General features: G+C 44.4%; 1 protein-coding gene and 1 long non-coding RNA gene across 4 annotated transcripts in view; both read right to left on the reverse strand.

The window, feature by feature from the left end:
- The window catches only part of SLC24A4 (solute carrier family 24 member 4), a 101,259-nt gene extending 92,941 nt beyond the window's left edge, over positions 1-8,318 (reverse strand). Inside the window, exon 1 of one of the 2 annotated variants that reach the window (XM_082233106.1) lies at positions 7,092-8,318. In XM_082233106.1, coding sequence (XP_082089232.1) covers positions 7,092-7,248 — 157 coding nt within the window. In that variant the 5' untranslated portion in view covers positions 7,249-8,318. The remainder of the gene's footprint in view (positions 1-7,091) is intronic. The other variant, XM_082233107.1, reaches the window with a different exon arrangement.
- Positions 8,319-13,742: 5,424 nt separating this feature from the next.
- On the reverse strand, positions 13,743-23,186 carry LOC309538818. Of its 2 annotated transcripts, none has more exons than XR_014222356.1 (4): positions 23,116-23,186; positions 19,434-19,545; positions 14,251-14,330; positions 13,743-14,141 (listed from the first exon to the last, which is right to left on the reverse strand). It is a non-coding gene; the product is annotated as an uncharacterized lncRNA (long non-coding RNA). The 2 variants fall into 2 exon arrangements; XR_014222357.1 differs by lacking the exon at positions 23,116-23,186 and adding an exon at positions 22,991-23,088.
- Positions 23,187-24,763: the final 1,577 nt, after the last annotated feature.

A 24,763-nucleotide genomic window follows, 5' to 3' on the forward strand; every position in this document is an offset into this window, starting at 1 on the left:
TGCGTTGCAAGTAATATCAGATTGAAAGAGAAAATAAATGAATTGAAAGAGAAAATCGACTTGGAAATATGCCCCTTGACAAATGGCACAACTGACAACAGTGGTCTCAGAGCAGTTTTCTTGGCTAGCCACATGAATCTAGACTTGCCACTTTTCTTATAAATGTATACATTAGCAAGATCAGTGAGTTGCTTCCCAAGCTAAGGCAGTATGTTAGCTTTCAGACTTGCTCTCCCCTCATGCATCAGCTGATGGCTGATGTGGGTTTAAAGATGTTTATGGCCCCTAACAGATTACCCTTAAGGGGAATGTGGCCCTCTACGGAAGAAAAACCCTCCTCTGTGGAACGCATCTATCCCTAACCTGGAGTGGAGGGAGAAGTTCAAAAACTATAGCAAAACTGACTGGGTGGGGAAGATGTAGTGGTGACAATTAAGTGTCTGCTGCACCAGGCCAGTGGCCCCTCTAGTCCAGCTTCCTGTTCTCACAGTGGCCAAGCAGCAACTGGTACTCAAAAGCATTCAGTACTGCCTCCAACAGTGGATGAAAAACATATTATCCATCACAGCTAGTAGCCACTTGTCGCCTAACCCCTCATGAATTTTTCCAACCCTCTTCCAAAGCCATCCAAATTGGTAGCCATCACTGTCTCCTGCAAGAAGCCAATTCCGTAGTTTAACTACGTACTGTGTGAAAAAGTACATTCTTCCAACACTGCACTACTCAAAAAGTCTCAGCTTCCCTCATTCAAACTGTACCCGAAAAACCAAACGTCATGAACTTTGGTTTTTTCCCCCTTTTTGCAACAGCCTAGAAAATTGCATTTGCTATTAACGCCATGACAGCTCCATCAAACCACCTCTTCCACTGTTAAAATATTACATCTGCCTTCATTCTCTCTTTCTTCAGCAACAATATGGGCTTGGTCCTTAGGTATTAGATATGTTTTTGTATCATCGTCCTTTTGGGGGCTTGCAGATTCTCAGGGGGCAAAGGTTTATTACATTACTTTTTTATTTTATTCAGGATTTTCTTGTTTTACAGAAGTGTAGTGCCTCGTTTTTTGTTTTTTTCATGTAACATTTTTACAAATCCGTTTCATTTGTTGAGGCATTAGGGGGAGAAGAAAAGAAAAAAGAAAAAAGAAAGGGGGTGGAGAGAGGGAAGATGGATAGGGGTGGGGTCGAGTGGCGGTGTTTCTATTATGTTTAATGTATGTAGAGTTTGGTGTCAGCGTTGCTTGTGTTGTTCACTTGTGTTCCTTTGGTGGTGAGAGAGGTTGGGGTTGGCCTAGGGTGTGAGGTTTATTACATTACGATTGGTACAGAAGGAAGATTCATGATTAAACGTATCGTTCAAGTGACCTTCTTTTCGATAAGGAAACTGTGGACCCAATAAAATATGAAATGCTCCAACAGACCATAGAGTTAAAGGCTCTAAACCAGCACTCTCCCTGTGTTTGCGTGAGGTTGCCCTTTATAGATATTCAGAAGTTTTTGCTAGTGCAGATTTTGCAGGTTTGCTTTCTTCCTGAAAGGGAGGGGGAGGAATACAAACATCTGTGCTCCATCCAATACTCTCTTTTTAAAAAAAACACACCCCAACAACCTATAGTTTATTCAAGTTCTCATATTATTACAATAGAACAGAATGCTCCTTCCACTCCTCCTCCTTCATTAAAGTATTTTCATGCCTGGTATTCAGTTGCTTAGAGCCCAACCCTCCAACTAGACTGGGATCAAAACAAAACCGCTCTGAAACAAGAAGGAGCTATCGCCTTGCTTCAGGTATCTTAATGCACAAGTACACTTTTTTAAAAAGAAGAGGGGAGCGAAATAACCCCCCAAAATCGTGGTATGGGAGCAGCTCTGAAACGGATAAAAAAGCTTTACAGCGAACAATTAAAATTGCCCAGAACGTTATTGGGCTCCGACTACCAACCCTGGATGAGATCTTCACGTCTCGCATCTTGAAGAAGTCACATAACATTCTGAGAGATCCCACCCACCCTGCTCACAACTTCTTTGAACTATTGCCTTCGGGCAGAAGATATAGGATAATGAAAACATGAACCACACGCCTTCTGAATAGTTTCTATCCAAGAGCTCTGATTGCACTAAACAATGATCTCAGGGCCAGTTGCAAGGTTTAGTAAGTAGGGAGTGGAAGGAATGAGATAGGTTTTAGGTTATGTTATGCCTTAAATAGGTCATGCTATATTCTGGATATGTATGTTTTATAGATTAAGTCCAAATAGGATGAGAGCTCGGAGATACGTGCAAATGTATATGCGTACCCGGTCTTTGGGTGGGTGTTTTGATTTTCGTTGCTGTGCATACTGTGTATATACGGACAATGACAATAAATTTATCTATCTAAAACCAAGCCCAATATAGACACAGCATGCTCGGTGTTCAGCAGAAGCCACAGAATGTTAAGAGTTAGCTGGAAGCCAACAGAAAACTCTTGACTGGCCAACTCGAGCCTCTCCCAGTTTATATACCGTATTTTTCGCTCTATAACACGCACCAGACCATAACACGCACGTAGTTTTTAGAGGAGGAAAACAAGAAAAAAAAATTCTAAACAAAATAGTGGATATATGATTTTTGTGGTTCATGCTGTGGCCACAGACATGTGATCTGACAGTGAGTTTGGAGTAGCCCAGTGCAAAAATCCTGAGGATCCATGTGGATCCATGCTTTGTAACCACAGAGGAGGGAAGGAAAGGGAACCATGGATCCTCTGCTCACGACTGCAGCAGATCCCCCCGCCACCCGCAGGCATTCGCTCCATAACACGCACAGATATTTCCCCTTAGTTTCTAGGAGGGAAAAAGTGAGTGTTATGGTGCAAAAAATACGGTATTCTGGAAGAAAGCATGGCTGGTTGCTGGAAAACTGAACAGGAGCACTCCTGTAAGGGACCAAAGGCAAAATGCAACATTTCCTTTGCCTGTTCCACTTTATTTATTTATTTTAAAAAAATATACTGCTTAATTGTAAGTAAAACCGCTTGTGACTCATTATCATTCAAGATTAACTGAAGACTGATTCTAACTTCTTTCCATTGTTTTGACCCTGCCTACTTAGAAGGCTTAGTCATGCTGGCCACATGACCCGGAAGCTGTACACCGGCTCCCTCACTCAATAAAGCGAGATGAGTGCCGCAACCCCAGAGTCGTCCAAGACTGGACCTAATGGTCAGGGGTCCCTTTACCTTTACTTACTTAGAAGCAACTCAAATCACAGATTTGCAGAGTTGGAAGGAACCACGAGGCTCATCTAGGTCCAACCTCCTGCAATGCTTTCTTTCACTCAACATGAATCTTTCACTCAATGTGAGGCTCAAACCCACGACCCTGGGATTAAGAGTCTCACGTTTTACCCAACTGAGCTACTCCCAGGTAATGGGGTTAGGGGTGCAGCTTTAGGCATTTAAACAATCTCCTCCTTGTTGTCCCATCAGAAAATGTATAAAGCCACTCAACAGTGCCCTCTTAACAAAACCATATGTTCTCCAAAGTAGAACAGCAAGGGAATGCGTAAGGAAGCCATAGTAATTGCCACGTGAGTGAAGAAGTTGTGTACCTTGCTACTGAAATTCCCTTTGTCTGGAGACTAACAAAAGTCAAACAATTTCTGAAATTATTTACTGTCCACACTTAAAGTTTAGGGGCATGGCCAAATGGGGTTTTAGCAAAGTGTTTTGATCAAATAGCTACAAAAACTGGATACTTATGCTACTGATACCTTCTCTGCCTTGTTTTCCTAGGGATGGCATAGTGCAGGGATACCTATATATGAAGTACTAATAATACATTACATTCAAATAGCATATTTTGATGTCCAAAATGCTTTATGCACATATCTCAGTAAGCCTTGCAACAACCCCGTAAGGTAGATCAGTGTTATCACATACACATATCCATATTAATAATAATAATAGTCTTGAAAGAATAATGGAAGGACCGAAAGCAAGGGACCATAGGTCAACAAGTAGAGCACCTATTCTGCAAGCAGTCCCCAAGTTCAGTCCCTGGCATCTCCAGATAAGAGGATCAGATGGCAATGTGACATGAAAAACCTCTGCCTGGTGCCCTGGGGGAGCCACTACTCATCAATGTAGGCAATACTGCACCACAATGACAAACAGGTCTTTATTCTGTCAGGCAGCTTTCTAAGTATCCTGAGCGTTTGTGGCAGAGGTAAAATTTGAACCCATAGCTGTCTCCTTTAGGCAACAAGGCAGAGCAGATTTCAGGGAACTAAAGCTGGCAAAAGGGAGGCATGGATCTGCAGAGAAGAGGTCTGAGAAAACTGTACAAAACCTTCAGAAAAGGACATCTTTATGTTACCCTTAATCCTAATCCTTAATTCACTGTGCATGTTGCCTTTCAGTTACGCTACTGAGAACTGAAAGGTGATTTTTTAAAAAGCAGACTTTGGTATGTGGCTTCGCTTGCTTGAACGTAAGAGGAGCCCTGTTGGATCAGGCCAAAGGCGCCTTTACTCCAACTCTCTGTTCACAAAGCAAGCAAACAGATGCCTATGGGAAGCCTGCAACAGGAGATGCCTGCAACAGCGCTCTTCTACCTTGTGATTCCCAGCAACTGGTATTCACAGGCATGCTACCTCCAACCACTGTTGGAACGAGATAGCTGTCATTCTGCATCCTCCATAATGTATGGGGTCACTTGCACGTGTCACCTGCCAGAGGGCTGTTGGGTTTGCCTTCTGTTTGAGCGCCCTCTGCCCTTTGCTTGTTAAGGTGACCCATTAATGATCTATGGCCCGGGAGAGGACCCAAAATCCAGAAGTTGCCTTTTCATTTGATTCAGGGACTTTCTGATTTACAGCTCACCCTGATGTAGCACAATCCTATGCATGTTCACTTGAAATTAAGTCCTATTAACTTCAGTTACTCCAGCTAAGAGTGTATATGATGCCCCATTCTTGGCCGTGAAGCTATGCCAGCTTTTAACAGGGGAAGCCACAGAAGGAATATTTATCTTTCCCAATGGCCACGCACGTCTACTTCCTGGTGTGGCTTTTGATGCTCTACTTCCCCAGCACCTGCTGTTAGCATCAGGATAAGTAGCACAGCCGTGGCTAAGCTAAGGAGGCCTGCCAACACATGGCCTCACAGGTCATTCCTTTAATTACCTGGGCCCTGGCAGACTAATGTTTGGAACAGCCTGCTTTTCTGGCAACAAAGGGAGGAGCCACCACACCTGCCAAACTGACTCTCTCATTAAAGGAACAGGAGTCCCATTGGTGGGGGAAGGGGAGGAAGTAGCGCTACAGCAAAGGTGGTGAGATGTCCATTTATTTAAGAGCCTATTGTATTTCTGTAGTTCGGGAACACCTGCTTTCTGATTTGACCCTGCTTTGTCAAACTCTACAGAACAGAGAGCAAAATTCCTTGGTTCCTTCCCCCACCTCCACTCCATTCCCATGTTGATCTGGCAACCCTTGTTCTAATCTGCCCATTTTGGAATTACTGTTCTAAGCCCACAGCAAGCAGCACAGCAGGCAAACAGAAAATATTTCAGCGGGGCTTTTTTGCATCAACTCAGCTTGCAAGGCAGGAATGAAGCACATTAGATCGGCAGCAGCATTTTCCAGCAAAATCTCTCTTTCTCTGCTGAAAGTTGTCAGTTGGGGCTGTAGCTTTTATGCAACATATAATAAATGGGACACAAAGTCATCAGGTTACTTTTGCTGAGACGTTGTGCACTGCTATGTGGGATCTCTTCCTCATCAGGTTTGTTCTGTTCTTCCTACATTTCCGAACTAATACTTAGCCACAGTCATTCGCACATTATATTTAGTAGTCATTAAAAAAAATCACTCCTAAAATGGGATCCCACGTCCCAGGGAAATATAATGTTCTGTTTCAGAAATGTTCCATCTACTCATCATCTCCAGATCTGACTCTGGAATTCACAGGTATGGAATCAGTTTGAATGCACAAGTCACAGGACTGTTGCAAAACTGAGTGTACATGAGTTTATACGAATATGCTGTTGTTTTTTCCTAGATGGAAGTTCGTTCCTCTATGAAAAAAATGTACACAAATCTGCCTTGTATTGCTGGTAGCCAATCCTTAACCATTTCCTCAAATATTCAGGAGCAATCTCACCCTTATGAACCTATAAGCATGAAGCATTATCCCATGGGTGACAAAGGATGCAATCCTAAACACACTTGCTCAGGAGTAAATCTCATTGAATCTTCTAAGTAAGCATAGCATAGGATTTCACTGCAAGCAGGACCTAAGAACTTCCTGACACTTCACTATTCCTACTGGCAGAAGATTCAGGACAAAAGTCGGGGGGGGGGGAGAGCACTACTTCACACAATAATGTAATTCACTTGTGGTACTCATTGCCACAAGATGTATTAGTGACATCCATTAGCTTCAGTGGCTTTAGAGCAGGGGGAGAAGGCAAATTCACTGAAGATAACGCTGAGAATGACCCTGTACAGAACCACCAGCTTCCAGAGGCACTTTTGCTTTTGACTATTACCAGTTGCCTCCACATCTCACTTGCGGGCTTCCCAGGTGAATCCAGCTTGTTGCTCCTGTAGGAAACATGGCCCTTTGCTTTGATCCCACTGCATACACACCGTACATTGAAAGCCCCTAAGAATCCCAGGAAGTGTGGTGGTTTGAAGGTCGACCTACAATTCCCAGGACTCTTGGGAAATGTCTGGGGGTACACAGGATCGCCCAGGTGTGCGTGCATGCCTGGTGCCCTAACAGCTGTTGCACTGGCCGGGAAAGCATCCTGGCCAGATTTGGGGAGGGGGAGATAAAGGACACAGGCAGCTGCTACCTTATGTTTCTGCCAGCTAAGCCTCTAGCCACCCACTCACCAGGGGTACCAACTTGAATAAAATACGGGGGGTGGGAGGTAAACCCCTCCCCACATAATTGATCACATGATGTGATGCATGGACACAATTTGAATGGCAATTCCTCTCAAATATTTCATTGCGGGAAAGGAAGGGACCCTGGCCCCTAGGAGTTGGTTCCGATGCACCCACCCACCCTTCCCAACCCATCCCCTCTGGCCAGCCACCTACCTAGCTTAGACAGCAGGGTGGACATGCCCCAGACGAAGAATAGGATCGCGCAGATGAAGCCGACCTGCTGCAGGAGCATCTCCCGCCTCTTGCGAACTTTCCTCAGCTTGAAGAGAGGCGCCTTCGGCGGGCCGCTCGGCTGCACCTCCAGCCCCATGGCGACCCCGGGGCTCGCTGCACAGGATGGGGAGGTCCTGCGGGTCAAGAGGAGGCAGCCTCCTTCTCCCCCCACCCCTCCGCGCCTTCGCGAGCGGGGCTCACTTGCGGGGGGTCCCCGCGGAGGGCTCCATCCCCACGGCCAAGAGCCGGGTGCGCATCAACAGGGAGTCACAGGACGGGGGGCGGGGGGGGCGGGCCGGTGCGCAGCAAGGCAAAGCCTCCTCGGCGGCAGCAGGTGGGGAGTTCGGGGTGGCTTCGCGAGCTCTGCTCAGGCTCAGGAGCCCGTCGTCGCCCCACGGCAGGCCTGGCGCCGGAGGTAAAATAAAAAATAAAAGATCCAGGCAAGAAATCACCGCCGGCGATGGAGAAGCAGTTGCAGTTGCAGCAGCAGCAGCATCCAGCAGCTTCCCTCCACAGCGGTGGCGGGGCGGAGGTGGGAGCCGAAAGTGCCCTTGAAAAACCCCAGGCAAGCGCCGCTTCAGGACAGAGAGCGATCAGGACCGCAGCAGCGCAGCTCCGCGCAGCATCCCGCTGGAAAGTTTGAGAGCCCCCTTCCTTCCCTCGTCAGCGGCTTGCGAAGCATCAGCGGCGGCGGCAGCGGCGACTCTCCTCCGCCTCCTCCTCATGAGGCTCCACATCCCTCTGGCGGCTCGGAGTTGTTGGGCTCCCGGGCGCACCAGCCACGCGCTCTCCTCCCCCTGCCCTTTTCTCCGGGCGAGGAGCCACCAGCAAGGGGCAAGTTCCTCCCCTGGCTGGCTGGCCGGCTGGCTTGCAACGCCTCCTGGTCCTCCTCCTTATCCCGCTCGCGGGCAACTTTCTCTCCCTCCGAAGCACCTTAGCGCTTCCCTCAACGCGCGCAAAGCCACCCCCCACATACACTCACTCGCCCGCGCAACCAACGCGCATGCGCCTCCTCTCCGGGCACCACAGGGTCCCCTCTGCGCCTCGCGCTGACGGTCACCTGCAGAAGTGTTTGTGCATTTTCCCGCGCTCGGTCTTCGCGGTGGGCGGGAGGAGAGGAGGAGGAGCAGGAGGGGATTAACTGACCAAATTAATCTTTTCCCCTAAATGGCGCAGGAATTATCTCTTCTCTATTTAGCGCTTGGCAAGTGCTGTGGGTTCGGGGATGAAGCGTGCAAGAGCATGTGCTTGCGCCGCTGAGCCCAGCCCTGTCACACTCAATATCACACCCAAGTTGCTCCCCCCCCCCCGCCTTTCCCCTTCCCTCAAGGTGGAATGAATTCCCTCAGCGATGAAGCCATGGGCGTAGCCAAGGGGGGGGGGAGCAGCTGCCCCCTCAGATCAAGTAAAACAATAGAAATACTTCACTCACTGACCAGTCAAGGCGGTTCTGCCCACTCCCTAACAAAAGTCCTCACCCCGCTAACAAAAATCCTGGCTATGCCCATGGATGAATCCCGCCTTTTCGAAAGGACGGAAAGGTTGAGGTGGACTGGGGACAGTGCGAAGCTGCCGGTTTGGGTGAAAATGTTTATTTCATATATTTAAACATAATTTGAAGAAGAAATCAGAAACTTTGGCTCCTGTGGGCTCTTTCAAACAGTGCCTTTCGTTGAACGCAAAAGTTGGGTCTCTGCATACCCTCCAACATTTCTCCGATGAAAAAATAAAGTTTACTCCAAGTAGACCTGTGGAAATGAATGGGCCTTACCTTTACTTCATCATGTTCATTTCAGTGGGTTTGCTTTGTGTAAAAGGCAGCTGAATACTACCCTGGGGCATCTGCAGTATGCTTCCTCATAAGGTTTGCAAAAAAAAATTAAAAGGCTACAAAATTCACCAAAGTCCGGTGGTACTTCGGGTTACAGGTGCTTCAGGTTACAGAGTCCGCTAACCCAGAAATAGTACCTCGGGTTAAGAACTTTACTTCAGGATGAGAACAGAAATTGTACGGCAGCAGCAGAAGGCCCCATTAGCTAAAGTGGTACCTCAGGTTAAGAACAGTTTCAGGTTAAGAATGGACCTCTGGAACAAATTAAGTTCTTAACCCGAGGTACAACTGTAATGCAAACTATATGTTTGTATTTCAGCCTCAGTCCATTAATGTTATACTTAGGTAAAGGTAAAGGGCCCCCTGACCGTTAGGTCCAGTCGTGGGCGACTCTGGGGTTGCGGCGCTCATCTCGCTTTACTGGCCGAGGGAGCTGTTGCAGCTTCCGGGTCATGTGGCCAGCATGACTAAGCCGCTTCTGGCGAACCAGAGCAGCGCACGGAAACACCATTTACCTTCCCGCCGGAGCAGTACCTATTTATCTACTTGCAGTTTGACGTGCTTTCGAACTGCTAGGTTGGCAGGAGCAGGGACCGAGCTATGGGAGCTCACCCCGTCGCGGGGATTCGAACCACCAACGAAAAAGAGGTGCCAGAACTCATCATAAATGCCCCCCTCTTTCTCTAAGAATGGCAATGGCACCCACAGAAGAGGTGCCGGAAATGAGGTCTGGTGAGTTCCCCCCTGAAAAAAAGTCATGGATCTACTTTTGCATAGAAATACATCTCACCATGGGGGCACAGGTGGCGCTTTGGGTTAAACCACAGAGCCTTGGACTTGCCGAACAGAAGGTTGGTGGTTCGATTCCCCACAATGGGGTGTGCTCCCGTTGCTCGGTCCCTGCTCCTGCCAACCTAGCAGTTCAAAAGCACGTCAAAATGCAAGTAGATAATAGGTACCGCTCCGGCGGGAAGGTAAACGGCGTTTTCGTGTGCTGCTCTGGTTCGCCAGAAGCAGCTTAGTCATGCTGGCCACATACCCAGAAGCTGTATGCCGGTTCCCTCGGCCAATAAAGCGAGATGAGTGCCGCAACCCCAGAGTCGTCCACGACTGGACCTAATGGTCAGGGGTCCCTTTACCCTTTACTTTTACATCTCACCATAGTGGGTATCTAACACAGTTTGCTGTCTAAGTGCTGTTGATGGGCAACTTCACAGCCACTGCTCTCCCTTCTTATGGTAATTTATCTTTAAAATGGGCCAGACAGCTGCTCAAACAGATGACTGTCCTCTAAAAACTAGAACATAGTCACCTTATTCATAAATTGCCTGATTTCCCTCCAATTGAACCCTAACACGACTCTATTTCAGAGACAATCATGATACGAGGAGGAGGACAAGTCCAAAGCCAGGTCATAAGAGTGACATCTGGCAACTTCACCAAATCCTTCAAAGCTCCAGCTGTATCTGTTTAATAGCACTTGTTTCTGAACTGTGTGTACTGACTGATTGTGTGTGTTCAAGCTGTACCTCATTCTTAGACTCACCTGCCAAGTACACTCATTTGCCTGGCACAGCACTGCTCCCTCTTTTTCTTGGAAACTGGAATTGGCAGCTTTGCTTGTATGAACTGTTTTAAATTATGGATAGCTTAATATTTTAAAATCCTATAATTACTGGCCACCGTAAATATGGCAGGAAGCAGGATCTGAGTGCTGAAATTAACAGATTCAAGGAGTGCTCTATCATGTGTTCGTATAGTAAACGTAAGACTTCTGAGCGTGAAAGTCGGCTTTCTACATTGTAGAAGTTCATGGTGATTAATATTATTTCCATCCCTTGTCATTTCAGGTAACTTTGCTCCACAAAAAAATGCCTCATACAAAGCTTGCTAGCATACTATTATTAGGGGTCAGCAAACTTTTTCAGCAGGGGGCCAGTCCACTGTCCCTCAGACCTTGTGGGGGGCCAGAATATATTTTGGAGAAAAAAATGAACGAATTCCTATGCCCCACAAATAACCCAGAGATGCATTTTAAATAAAAGCACACATTCTACTTATGTAAAAACACCAGGCAGGCCCCACAACCCAGAGATGCATTTTAAATAAAAGCACACGTTCTACTCATGTAAAAACATGTTGATTCCTAGACCGTCCGCGGGCCGGATCCGGCACCCAGGCCTTAGTATGCCTACCCTTCCTATTGTGATCCCCTTGTTCAATTAACTTGAAACAAGGCATGTTTTCTTCTGTCAAATGTTAGCCCCCCCTTTCTACCTAAAGATACCTTCTTTCTATTTTTTTTTTTATAAAATTTTTATTGGTTTTACAAAAGTTTTTATAACAAACAAACATAAAAGAAAAACAGACAAACAAACAAATATACCTTCAAAATGTCCTTTCATAAACTTCTTTCCTCGGACTTCCCCATACCTCCCCTTTCTGCATCCTCATGTCCAAATTTTATAGCAACTTATAAATGTTTTTTCCCATCCTAGTTCATCATAGTCCTTTCTTAATCTAATCTTATATTACTGCAACCCTTTCTCTCTGTAAAATCTCGACATTCTAAACTTCATCAAGTTTATAATAGTTCTTAAGATAAATCTTAAATTTCTTCCAGTCTTCTTCCGCAGTCTCCTTTCCCTGGTCACGAATTCTGCTCGTCATTTCCGCCAATGTCATATAGTCAATCACTTTCATCTGCCATTCTTCCAAGGTGGGTAAATCTTGTGTCTTCCAATACTTTGCGATCAGTATTCTTGCTGCTGTAGTTGCATACATGAAAAAAGTTCTATCCTTTTTTGGCACCAGTTGGCCGACAATGCCCAAGAGAAAGGCCTCTGGTTTCTTAAGGAAGGTATATTTAAATACCTTTTTCATTTCATTATATATCATCTCCCAGAAAACCTTAATCTTCGGGCATGTCCACCAAAGATGATAAAAAGTACCTTCAGTTTCCTTACATTTCCAACATTTATTATCAGGCAAATGGTAAATTTTTGCTAGCTTAACTGGGGTCATGTACCACCTATAGACCATTTTCATCACATTTTCCTTTAAAGCACTACATGCCGTAAATTTAATACCAGTGTTCCACAACCTTTCCCAGTCAGCAGACATAATATTATGACCAATGTCCTGTGCCCACTTAATCATAACTGATTTAACTGTTTCGTCTTGTGTATTCCATTTCAACAGCAAGTTATACATTCTTGACAAATTCTTAGTATTGGGTTCTAACAATTCTGTCTCAAGTTTTGATTTTTCCACCTGGAAGCCAATTTTCCTGTCTTGTTTAAAAACCTCCATTATTTGATAATAGTGGAGCCAATCTTGTACTTTGGGTTTTAGTTTTTCATGGCTCTTTAATTTCAGTTTCTCTCCATCCTGTTCTAAGATCTCACAATACTTTCTAAAGGTACTTCCAGAGCAAGCTCCTTTTTTATTGTTTTGCGTGCAACAGTTGGGAGATATTTCTTTTTTCTTTTCTTTTTTACAATCCCTGTGCAGGTGTCTGGAAACAAAAGGAGCAAAAATAAATACAATTTTGTGGGAGCTGTTTTTTTTTTGTGTGTGTGTTTTTGTAAAAGCGAGAGAACTTTCTAATCTACTAAAAACTTCTAGGTATATGCATAGAACTATATGTGGAGAATATAGAGAAACATACTTAACAAGTCTGCATGATTTTCACAGAAGTTCCAGATTTAAATCTAATTTCCAAGACTGTGATTCTGTTCCTTTGTTCCTTCTCAGTCCTGGAAAGTCCTTGATTTTGCCTCAATTCTTCCTTCAACAGCACTACAAATTATTGTGATGACAACCAATTCAATTTTTGGCTCTTTTGGCTTGGATGATGATGATGATGATGATACCACCCTTTATTTGAAGATCACAGGGTGGTTTACATTTGCCACCTTTTGTTGCTGATAGCCAGCATCTGTCAAGGTCCTTAATTTGCTCCTTCAACATTTAAAACTCTAGGTAAACTCAAAAGTATACACTCTTGCCAGGGACAAAACCATGCCCAGTATTTACTTCTTTGAAGTATTTCACCCTGCTCTTCAGCTGAAAAATCTCCCAGAGCTTACAAGGTTCAACAATAGGACAATAGGTTGCTTTATTTCAATTACTTTGTTCCTCTCTTTTCTTCCACGGGAATCAAAAGAACAATGATGGAACCCTGAATTACTGAATCAAGGAGTTAGCAAAGAGTGCATTATATACTGATGTGTTTGGTGCTAAATTTGAACTTCTATTTTTAAAAAATGCAGTAATGCCCATGGCTCTGTTTTTAAAATGTGCACATTTTCAATCAAACTCACAGTTCTGAAGGTGAAATGAGTTTGTGTGTGCAGACCCAGTCCCAACACAGAATTGCATGAGAAGTTCCCATATGAATGAGAACTTTGTCCATAAGGAAACTGTATGGGGATATGAATTTTTAATCTGGATTTGTAAATGTAAATGTGAAACCTGCATTGTTGCGCGCGCGCGCGCACACACACACACACACACACACACACACTTGATCTTAGCCCAAAGGCTGAGAAGTGATACCAGTGTTTTAGAAGACATCTGAAGGCAAACTTTTAGAAGACATCTGAAGGCAGCTCTGTTTAGGGAAGTTTTTAATGTATAATAGGTTATTGTATTTTAGTGTTTTGTTGGAAGCCGCCCAGATGGGCGTGGTATAATTAATAAATTATTATTATTTGTGTGTTTGTTTATTTATTTATTTATTTCGTCACCAAATGAAACAATTTGGCTCTCAAACATTATCTACAAACTATTACAGGTTTTTAAAAAATGTTAACATGAGAGGGTGTTTCAGCCAAAGCTCAGTTGAGCAGGAACATCAACTGCAAGGCAGGGGAATTGCCAGCTTTCCTCTTGCGCAACCTGCTCTTTGGGCTTCGGGTTCTTGCCATGCTGCGTCGTCATCATGCCAGTCTCCAATGGGGTGCAGAATTTGAATGAAGCAATGCCTTGCAGTGTGGCTTTTGGTTTTGAGAGATGCAGAAGCAGGAGAACAAGTCAGTAGTTTCCATCTGGCACATACTGTCTCTGCAGTGTGACTAAAGCTGCTGACATCACGAAGCACGAAGCACAATTCCCCACCCTCCTTGCAATTTGCTGGCAGTCACCTGTGGGAGAAACTAAGGGGATGGGAGGGAATCAGAATGGGAGGACTCCGAAACAGCTCTCAGAGTGAGTAGCATTGGTTTGTCATAGTTGAAGTGCTGTAACTATAATGCCGCAAATTACCTATTTCAGTTGACCCTGTTTTCAAAATAGGTTGTGACCTGGGACTGGATCCAGACTTAGCCGTGGTTGGAGTAGACCCACTGAAAACAATGGAACAAGTTGGTTATGCTATTTACTAATATCCCCAAATATTTGCAGAGCATGTGTGGTTATTATTCTGTTTCAGTTTTTCAACTGTTCTTTATCCTGTAGGAACCAAAGCCCATGCACACACGCGCGCACACACACACACACACACATACACACACTTCATTAAAACCACTAGCATTCAGTTCACAAAGACTTCTCTTAAGAAGAGGATGATTTGCCAGATTCTGAGACTGGGAGGGGCATGCCAGGTAATTCAGAGTTTGAATCAGACTATGTAAAGGAATAGAATCATAGAGTTGGAAGGGACCCCAAGGATCATCTAGTCCAACCCCCCGCAATGCAGGAATCTCAGCTAAAGCATCCATGACAGTTGGCCATCCAAAGGAGGGAGTCTGTGGGAGTCTGTTCCACTGCCAAACAGCTCTTACTGTCAGAATTTCCACCCCCCCCCCGAATGTTTAGTCAGAATCACCTTTCTTATAACTTGAAGCTATTGGTTTGAGTCCTACTCTCCAGAGCAGGAGAAAAACAAGCATGCTCCCTCTTCCACGTGACAGCTCTTAAGATACCTGAAGATGGCTATCATATCTCCTCTCAGTCTCCTCTTTTCCAGGCTAAACATACCCAGTTCCTTCAACTGTTCCTCATAAGGCTTGGTTTCCAGACCCTTGATCATCCTGGTCTCCCTCCTATGCACACATTCCAACTTGTCGACATCCTTCTTAAATTGTGATGCCCAGAACTGGACACAGTATTCCAGTATTCTGGTAGGCATTCAAAATGAATGAAAAATTAAAATAACTGGGACCCATTTGGTTCAACTTTAATTCATTCTAAAATGAATGCATTGTACAACACTTTGGAATGTTTTTAATTATCCTGGAGTGCCCATTCCTCATTCAGCAGCAAGGAAGACTTGTGACATGGATAACAGTGCTGGATTTAGAGCAGCGTGGGAGGTTATCCCACACAGGGCACTGAGCCAAGGGGATGCAAAATTTCACCCACTACCTTTTCAGTGTAGCAGGAATAATTCCTTTTCTCAAAGCAATACTGATAATTTCTGAGTAATCCTGGTCCTAGCAGATTCTGATAGCCAGGATAGGCAAAGAGTCCAGTACAGAGGGGTAATCCTCAAAGCCTCAAGCACCTTTTCCACATCCTTTAAGTAGGACTAACTGAAAGGTATCCAAAACTATCTAAACTAGACAGTCTCTTGGCTGCATCCATCACTGATTCTGCGAACAATATGCATAGCTGTCAACATTTCCCCTTTTTAAAGGTAAATTCCCTTATTCTGAATAGGATTCCTCGCAAGAAAAGGGAAAAGTTGACAACTATGACAATATGGCATCCAAGTCATTACATATGCCGGTGGATTTATCTGCAAAAGCTGACGTTTCTATCCAAATAACTTTATGCTCTTCCTCAGCACCAGTTATTGGAAATTTGCTAGCTAATTAACTAGCTCAAAAGTTAAAGAATTGGCCAGCTTTTAACTTTAACTAGCTGGATTTTCCGGTCATCAACTTTCCATTTTTGCTAGATAAAAAAGAGTTAATTTTAACTTACTTTGAAGTACAAGTCAAAGCTTTCCCAGAATTTCCCCACACACAGACACTTGCTAGGATTCTCTATGGAATAACAATATTTCTTTATTGAAACTCTAGGATCTGGTCTGGCTCCAGATTTCTGGGAGTTCTTCTTGCAGTGGGAATCAGTGGGCCTCGCTTTTCTCCTCAAGGCACAACCTCTTGGCCCCATCCAACAATGCTGGTTGTTGGGTTTTTTTGCAGTAAGTTCTGCTCTACTTACATCTGAGAAGCATTAATTTATAGAGCCTCCACCTGCATCCATGATGTGCTGTTGCTTGTAGCTGAGTCCCCAAATATAGCTTCCATTTGTACCAATAGGACACACACACATAAATTCATTTGATCATGTGCTGTTACCGAGAAATTCCTTATGACTGACTGTATGGATCACAATGAGAATAGGGATTGTAAGACATAGCTGAACAGCTTTCTAACAAAGTTCACTAACACCATCCTGTTCATACAAGAAGATGAGCAATTTGTTTTAGTGCACAAGCTAATAAATTAACTGAGCTACAATCCGACAACGATGTGTGTAAGCCTCCCGCAAATCACTCCTAACTCCTGTAGTTACTCCTCACTTCATGTGCCAATATTTGACCCTGTTGGAACATTTGTCCAGCCATAAAACTGTCAATACTGAGGTGCAGAGACAAATGGAGTAACATTTCTATAAAGCCAGTGTACAACATTCATAGAAACATTTACAAATCCAGATTAAAAATTCATATCTCCTAACAGTTTCCTTATGGACAAAGTTCATTTTGTGAAGCAAAGGGTTTTGTCATATGGCTGCATTAATCATAATCAGATCAATAATCAGCTGCTGCACACTGGGTCAACATCTTCATCCACCTATGTACTACAACCCCAAGGTCTCATTCCTGGTCAGTTACCACCAGTTCATACCCTATGAGTGTATATGTGAAATTAAGATTTTATGCCAAGATGTGTATCATGTCACCCTTATTTACATTGAACTGCATTTGCCATTTTACTGCTCATTCACTCAGTTTGGAGCAGTGCCAGATTAAAACCTGCAGTCAAAATCTTGGGGGGCCACCCTCACAAATTATCTCCTAATACATTTTTGAAAACTTTGTATCTGGAGGTTTCTCGTGCGCATGCTCTAGTGGGAAAACATTGAACTAAGAAAGCTTGATTGTAATTTTCTTTCGGGATCAAATCAATATTATTTTGATCTGTTGTTGTGGGGTCCCTGGAAGGCGTGGGGCCCATAAGCCAGTGCCTACTCTGCCTATTTGGTAATCTGGCACTGGTTAGGAGAGGCGCTCTTATATTCTCTAACATTACTTCCAACGTCAAAATAAACAACTATGGGGATAAAGGGCAACCTTGCCTAGTTCCTTTTCTTATTAAACATTCGTCTGAGAGATCGTTACTTACTAATATATTTGCAGATTGTTCAGTATAGATTGCTTTGATTCTTGCTATAAATACCGGTCCTTGGGGGCAGGGGAGACACTTTCTATAGCCCTACCTTTTAAAAAACTAAGCTGACTCTCCCACTAGCTAGATCTGTGTTGTGTGGAGCCATATGCATAGAAGACTATTCTTCTCCCCCCCCCTGCCCCCTTTTCCAAAACTGGAGTTTTTAGCCTAGTTTTCTGCAGCCCCTCAAACTTCTCTGCTGGGGTAGCGCAAGTTCCTGCAGACTTTCTGCACTTAGAATTTAGCTCCTAAGTGGTTTCAGGATGTGGCTCCTGCCACACGTTGACTTTACTGTGCTCTTATTAGTCTGGCCTGCTTTAATTAAATAAGTGGGTATTGCTTACCCTCTCCTTGCATGTCTACTTAACTCGCCTTGGCTTTTTGTCAGCTGGGGCTGAGACGCTTCGTCATATGAAATGAATGGAAGCACAGTGAGGCCTCCAGAGGAGGAAGTGTTCTTGGTAGATTATGCCCTCAGAAGCAGAACTGATAGGACATGCAAAGGGTAACAAAGAGCCCAACTATTGAGTGGTATTTCACTGAACGTTTATTCAAAATACTCTGGAGATCCCTTTGCTTTTCACTGAAGCAAAAGCAAAGAAAGGGGGAAAGTTTACAGCACAGAAGCGGAACCTTAACTGAAATGTTGCTGTTTGGGTTATTTCCTCTGCACAGATAATTGTTTAGATGCCCTCAGATACTCCCAAGTTACTCTACAAAAGCAGTGTGTTCTTGTGGACTAAAAACAAAAACCTGGAACAGTTCATACAATCTTTTATCTTTTAGATCTAAACATACCATGAAATCAATTGTGTGCTGTTTACAGGAGATTTACCATGACATTTAATGACCAATCAAATGCTATGGAATTCTCATTTATTTTACGACCACAATCAGAAGACCAAGTCCATAAATATCCTGCCCTGCAAACCCTGCAGTGATCCAATACTCTGACCATGCTGGGCAGCTGCAACACCCATGCCTATGCCTGTAGAGCAGGAATGAGGAACCATTCTTGGCCAGCAAGGGGGTCTAATTTGACCTGTGAAGCCATTTCCACCAAACTGCTTGCACCTGCCCATCAGCTGATCCTGCCTTTGTTGTATGCCCTTTTCCTAGGAGGGAACAGGATTGCATGGCTAAGGTAGCAAGATTTAAAGCCCTTTGCAAAAGCACTCTTTGAAGCACATCCATGCTTTTTCTTTAACCCACCCCCTGCCTGTTTAAAAGAGAAATACTTCAAAAAGCATGTTTGCAAAGCATTTTAAGACAAATCCCATGCTCCTGTTTTAAGACTCAAACAGGAGTTCAGGGGCTAAAAGCCCTTTGCGTACACCACACACAAGGGATTTTGAGAGTTCGGTGGAGCCACTCACCTGTCAATCATGTGAAGTCATACTAACACCATGTGACTGATAGTTGGCTAGCCCCACCCACATGTCCAATTTGGCTTCTGAGGCCGATCCGAATAAGGATCTAGCCCACGGAGCCAAAAAGGTTCCATATCCTTGCTATATCGCTCCCTATGCTGAATCACTAACAGAGAAAAGGGCGCAACAGCAGCCACAGAAAGAAAAGAAGGTACCAGGTAGCTCTGTGCTGTATGAATTGGGAAACATGTCAAGTGACAGGGGCAAGTCTCACCATAAAGCTCTACTGTGGGAAACAGACCTCCTCACCCCCCCCCCCCAAAAAAAGGAATCGTATTCTTGTAAGTGATTATAAAAAGAAAGAGAATGCTGTATTTCACTAGGTTGGTCTTATTCAAAATAATCTCAAGTACTACTTCTGGTCAGGCTATGGCAGGTTTGCGTGGAGCAGCAGAGTATATTGGATGGGAAGACGTTGCTACGATCTTGTGCTTCTGCAAATGAATGGTGCAAAAGCACATTCCCAAATTTCAAATGCCACAACGGGGAAAGAATTAATGTACAGTATTGTTAGAAGCCACTTCCTTTCACCCAACATGTGAGGGATTATCATTAATGCTGTCAGGTCTCATGGAAATCACAAGGATCAGACCTAACTAAGCACGTGGTTACTCACAGGCAGGCAAATTTCTGGTCTCCTTCTCGACTGAGAAGTTTCTCTTGGCTTTAAATGCAACGTTGTGCAGCTTTAAGAACCTGCTGGGGATGCCCGACCCTTTGGAGATTAACTGAAAGGGAAAGGATGTTTTGTGAGTCAACTGAACAAAGGAAACCCACTAACCATAAGAAGTAATCTCCATTCAGATCATATGACTACAATAGTGCAGTTAAAGCTGGAATTATACTAATCTTCCAGGCGCAAAAATAATTCATACTTCAAAACCACATGATTAATCAGCAGTCAGTGATCAAAGTGCAAGTCAGTGAATGTGTCTACATACCAGATAAGATTTATACAGGACCTGGCATCCCAACCCTGCAAGCAGACATAGCTGAGATGAGCACAGAGCTCTGGCCCCTCTGAACAGGTTATAACTGGATACAAAAAAATTAAGGTTTCCCCACATTGAAGAATTCAAGTCTGCATAGAGGCAACATCTTCTGACCTGCTCACACTGATCTCTAGGCGTGGGTTGTGGGAACTGGCTATGCATGTGCGACTAAGCATGGTTGCTCTCTTAGGGTGTCTGCAGACTGTCGGTATTTTGCAAAGGCTGGTTCTGTCACTTGTGTGTTGAGACCCTGATAGGTAAGGTAAAGGGACCCCTGACCATTAGGTCCAGTCGTGACCGACTCTGGGGTTGCGGCACTCATCTCGCTTTATTGGCCGAGGGAGCCGGCGTACAGCTTCCGGGTCATGTGGCCAGCATGACTAAGCCTCTTCTGGCAAACCAGAGCAGTGCACGGAAACACCGTTTACCTTCCCACCAGAGCAGTACCTATTTATCTACTTGCACTTTGACGTGCTTTCAAACTGCTAGGTTGGCAGGAGCAGGGACCGAGCAACAGGACCTCACCCCGTCGTGGGGATTCGAACCGCCGACCTTCTGATCGGCAAGTCCTAGGCTCTGTGGTTTAACCCACAATGCCCCCCACGTCCCTGAAACCTCCCCCCTAAATAAATTCACACATGACTCAAAATTTTGGTTGGGTTTTTGGCAGAATTTAGGCCATAACTTTATTGATTACAGAAAGTGACTGGTTGCATAGGCTCTGGTTTGACTAGCTCCCTGCTATGCAGGTAGCGCTGACCCTGGATCCCAGCATAGGTCAGCCAAGGGTGAAAACCTGGATAAGCAGAAAGCCGGGAATGGGCTAACTCTGCCACCCAAATGTCCCCCTGGACTCAGGCACGGGCACAAACCCCTCTCAGGGGTGACCAAACCATCGAGTCCCTAGATTCCTTTAACGGGATACATTTCACATAGGGATGGTGAGAGCGTTCTCCCATCCCTATCACCTGAACCAGTGCCTATCCGCAACCTTACAAGTTGTGACGATTTGTTACGCAGCAGGTGAAACCCAAATGGCAACAGCCAATCAGCCAAGTGGGGGAAATTCCTGCCATGCCCCTGTCCCAATGACAGACGACACACGACGGCATAGCAAGGTCAAACACAAAGCCCTAAAAGTAGGGAGACATGTGCGGGTGTTCCGAATGCATGCGCCAAAAAAGGAAGCTCTGGGCATGGGCATAAATAGGTCCCTCGAACCGTTTGGACTGCATCCCATTGGCCAGATTGCACCCAGCTATGAGGGACCTACCAATCGGGTATTGTGGCTGACCAATCGTACCCTCCCACAACACAGGGTGTCGGTTTGCCAGGTCTCACCGCAATACGTGCCCTCTTTAAGGGAGGACCAGATATACCAGCCTTTAGGTTCTCATCCAGAATGGCATTTTATTGCAGGTGTATTCCGCAATATGTTCTCGACATAATAGTAGTGCATTGTGGCAGGTTTATTTCACTTTTGTGTCCTTTGTGCTGCTTCCACAATGCTATACCACATTATTACTGTCTGGGTGGGTGGGTGGGTGGGAGTGGGAGTGGGTGTGGTGAAACAGAAGCAAGACAAAAATATTTAAAAATGGGGGATGAACGAATGACCAACAGGAAGACATGAACACACCAAAAGCAAATCTGGATGAATGCTCATTGCCGTATAAGTGTCCTTAAACAAATCAGAAGAAATGCTCAATAAATACTGGATATAATTGTGTCTTTTTTCCATTTTTGATGGGTCAAATCAAAAATGGTTTATTATGTGAACCACTTACAATTTTTCTGTTTATAGCTGCTCAGTTGACCATATCACAGGGCTAGAAGGAGTCCTTAGATTTTTCTTTAAATATTTGGTTTAATAAAGCAATTTCTGAAAAACTGACTCAAAAATTAAGGGTATCTTGGGGTGCAGCTAAATCTATGGATTTTTCGTTTGGCAGCCATTTGCTATTTATATGAGAAGTCAATCACAGGGATTGCAAGTCCTGATGAAATCTGGCATTATTTGGTATTTATAAGATTTGTTTTGTACTCTCTTTAATCTGGTCGGTTCATGTTGTAACATCTAGTTTATTGTGTAGTCTCTTGAGAATGTACTTTATTTTATGTGGTAACAGCTGTGAACCAAGTTGTTGTCTTTTGTATAGTTTTTTTTTCTTTTTCCTGTTTTTGTTCCTTTATATTTTTATATTTTTTGTTCCTTTATATTTCTACTGGCCAGTTATTTTAATGTTACAATACAGTTTTGCATTATTATTATTATTTTAAGACTGGCTATAATCTTACACAAGCCTGGGCAGTGTGTATGGAAGTCCCGTGCTGCCCAGATGACAAGTCCCCCTGCTCAGCTTCACTGATGTGGTTCTTTCCTTTCCTTGGACAGAGGAGAGAACACAAGACTTTTGTCCCATGAACTTCTCAGGTTCAAAAGTCAATGAATTCTCCCTCGTCCAATTGCCATGTCTAAGATTTACAGCAGCAACTTATCTTTAGGAAGAAAACTCTGCACTTGCTAGCAAACAGCTGCCATAAACCTTTCAGCCAGGGAACTCCCTCTGAGAAGATAAGTGAGATCAGTTCATTTGATGAGAATGTAGTGGCACCCAAAGAATATCGTGAGCAAACCAGCCCAGACTATTAGCCACAGATTGCACCAGTTCTCACTGCCAAGGATCAGTCTAATGAAATGTGAAGTAATAATGTAGAAGTGGGTGTCTTGAGCATAGGCAGAGTGCCCTGGCTCACTAAAAAGTAACTTTTACTAACTCCAGCAAATAAGGGATTAGAGGGAAAGGCAGAAAGCCCTCCAGGTCAAAGGATGTCCTACATTAACCCTGTCTAAAATTATAGGGAGAAATAAAAGTTATGAGATGCGCGCTCAGTTTCACCAAAGAGGGTTCACAAACAGGGGCTCCCTGAAAAACATTCAGGTAGACCCAAGTTAACGTTATGATGACCCTGAGGAGGAAAGGGTCTAGGTGGCATGTTAACAACTGATGATGATGATGATTTTTATGACGTATAAATAATCAATAAATATGCCAAAAAAAGACTTCTGCTTCAAATTATCTAAAATTAAGAAAAAAACAATTCAAATCAAAAAGCAGATCTCCCAAAATAAATAATTCGCTACACCAGTTTCTATAAACTTAAAGAAAAGCAACCCAACGTGGCTTCGAAGGTGGAATTATGTAATTCGTCTGAGGTACTCATGGTGGCACACACACATGGATTTCCCTTCCTCCCTGTCCTCACAGCAACAACAACCCTGTAAGCAGTGCTATTTGAACTCACCATGAACACCTCCTTTGTTCTCTTATAAGGCAATGGCGCACACCTGAGAGGTAGCAGAACTGAGTTCCGGCGAGTTCTGGCTGAAAACAAAAGGGCTTGTCCCCATTTCCACTTGCCCCGTGCTTAGACAGCATGGGCTTGAGTGGTTTTCTCTTGTCCCCCACTTTCTAGGTATGGATCTGAGCAGCTTTGGCCCACTGCTTCCCCTGGAAAACCCACTCTTCAGCGACAAACCCTCTGTTCATCCCTGGAAATGATAGTCATTTGTTCCAATTCTGCTCTAAAGATCAGGTTTTCCCAGGCGGAAGCGGTGGGACAAACAGAAGCCCTAAGTCTAAGAGAGAGAGAAAGAGAGATTAGCCCAAAGTCACCTAGTGACCTTCACCGCTGAGCTTGGAAACAGAGAGCCTCAAAAAAACATGAGAGCTAAGGCCTTGTTATGCCTCCGTCTGGGGATATAAGGAGGACAATTACTGCAACAGAATAATATTGAGTAGAAGCGTTTTCTACCTGCACGCTCTTTCTAAGTGTGCAGCTTTGGCACGCGGCTCTTTTGCAAGTGTGCCAAATGTATTTTAAGCTCTGCTTTCATGGATGCTGACACCCGTCTCACTTATTGCAAAGTATCAGCAATAAGATGCCTTCCAGCATTCAAGCAACAACTGCATTCAGGCTGGCCTGTCCGAGTCAGGCACCGGCTGGACACAGAAGTAATGCCACACTCCTCACTCATCTTAAATAACAGCAGCAAACAGGATGGCTGAGGGGGTCAAATAGCTGCCCTTTGCCTGGCTAATTTTGCATGTCTTTTTCCTTGTTTTGTTTAAATACCGAAGTGCCTAAATCCTGAGCCACATTTCCACCTTTCTCGGGATGAAGTGATGTTTGAGCCATGTCACCATGGAAACCTGGATGAGGTGGCTGAGTGCGAGAGCCGGTTATCCAGCATTAAAATATCCAGAGATGTCCTGGACCATCCTTAAGGAGGGGGGGGGTCATTATTTAATTGTGTTTGTGGATGTGCTTTGTGTCCATCTTCTTATCATTGTATGAGATGGCACTTCTTCCATCCACTATGAATTAGGTTGTGCGTGTTTTTCCGCCTTCTGAAATCCTCAGCACATAAAAGGATGTTCAACAAAAGAGTCTGTCTTATTCTTTGGGCATAAATGGCAGCAATTGTAGGGCAGCTGTCACTCTCCACTGATAATGGAGCATGTCATTTTGAGAGGAAGTGGTCACATTTAAAAGGTTCCTATCCATCCTTGCCTTTGCCCATTCTGCAGGAATTAGAAGGAAGAGTTCCATACCAACTGGTAGTCTCAGAAGGAGCTTGCTAACCAGAAGGCTGGTGGTCTGACAGCCCACTCAGGGACAGCTGTGGACAGGATTCCTGCACTGCAGGGGTTTGGGCTAAATGACCCCCGGGTCCCTTCCCACTCTACAATTCTATGATTCTAAGAGGTAGACTCGGTTAGGGAAGGGAGACCATGGTAGATGCCTTGTCCAAACTGGTTGGTATGTTGGAAGCACAACTAGAAATTCAGATGCAATGACCCTTTGTGCCACACACACACACACACACACACACACACACACACACTATCTCTCTCTCACACACACATGGTTGTTAATGACATATTTAACA

Source organism: Podarcis vaucheri (genome assembly GCF_965113315.1).
Source record: "Podarcis vaucheri genome assembly, chromosome: 1".
Classification (NCBI taxonomy): Eukaryota; Metazoa; Chordata; class Lepidosauria; order Squamata; family Lacertidae; genus Podarcis; species Podarcis vaucheri.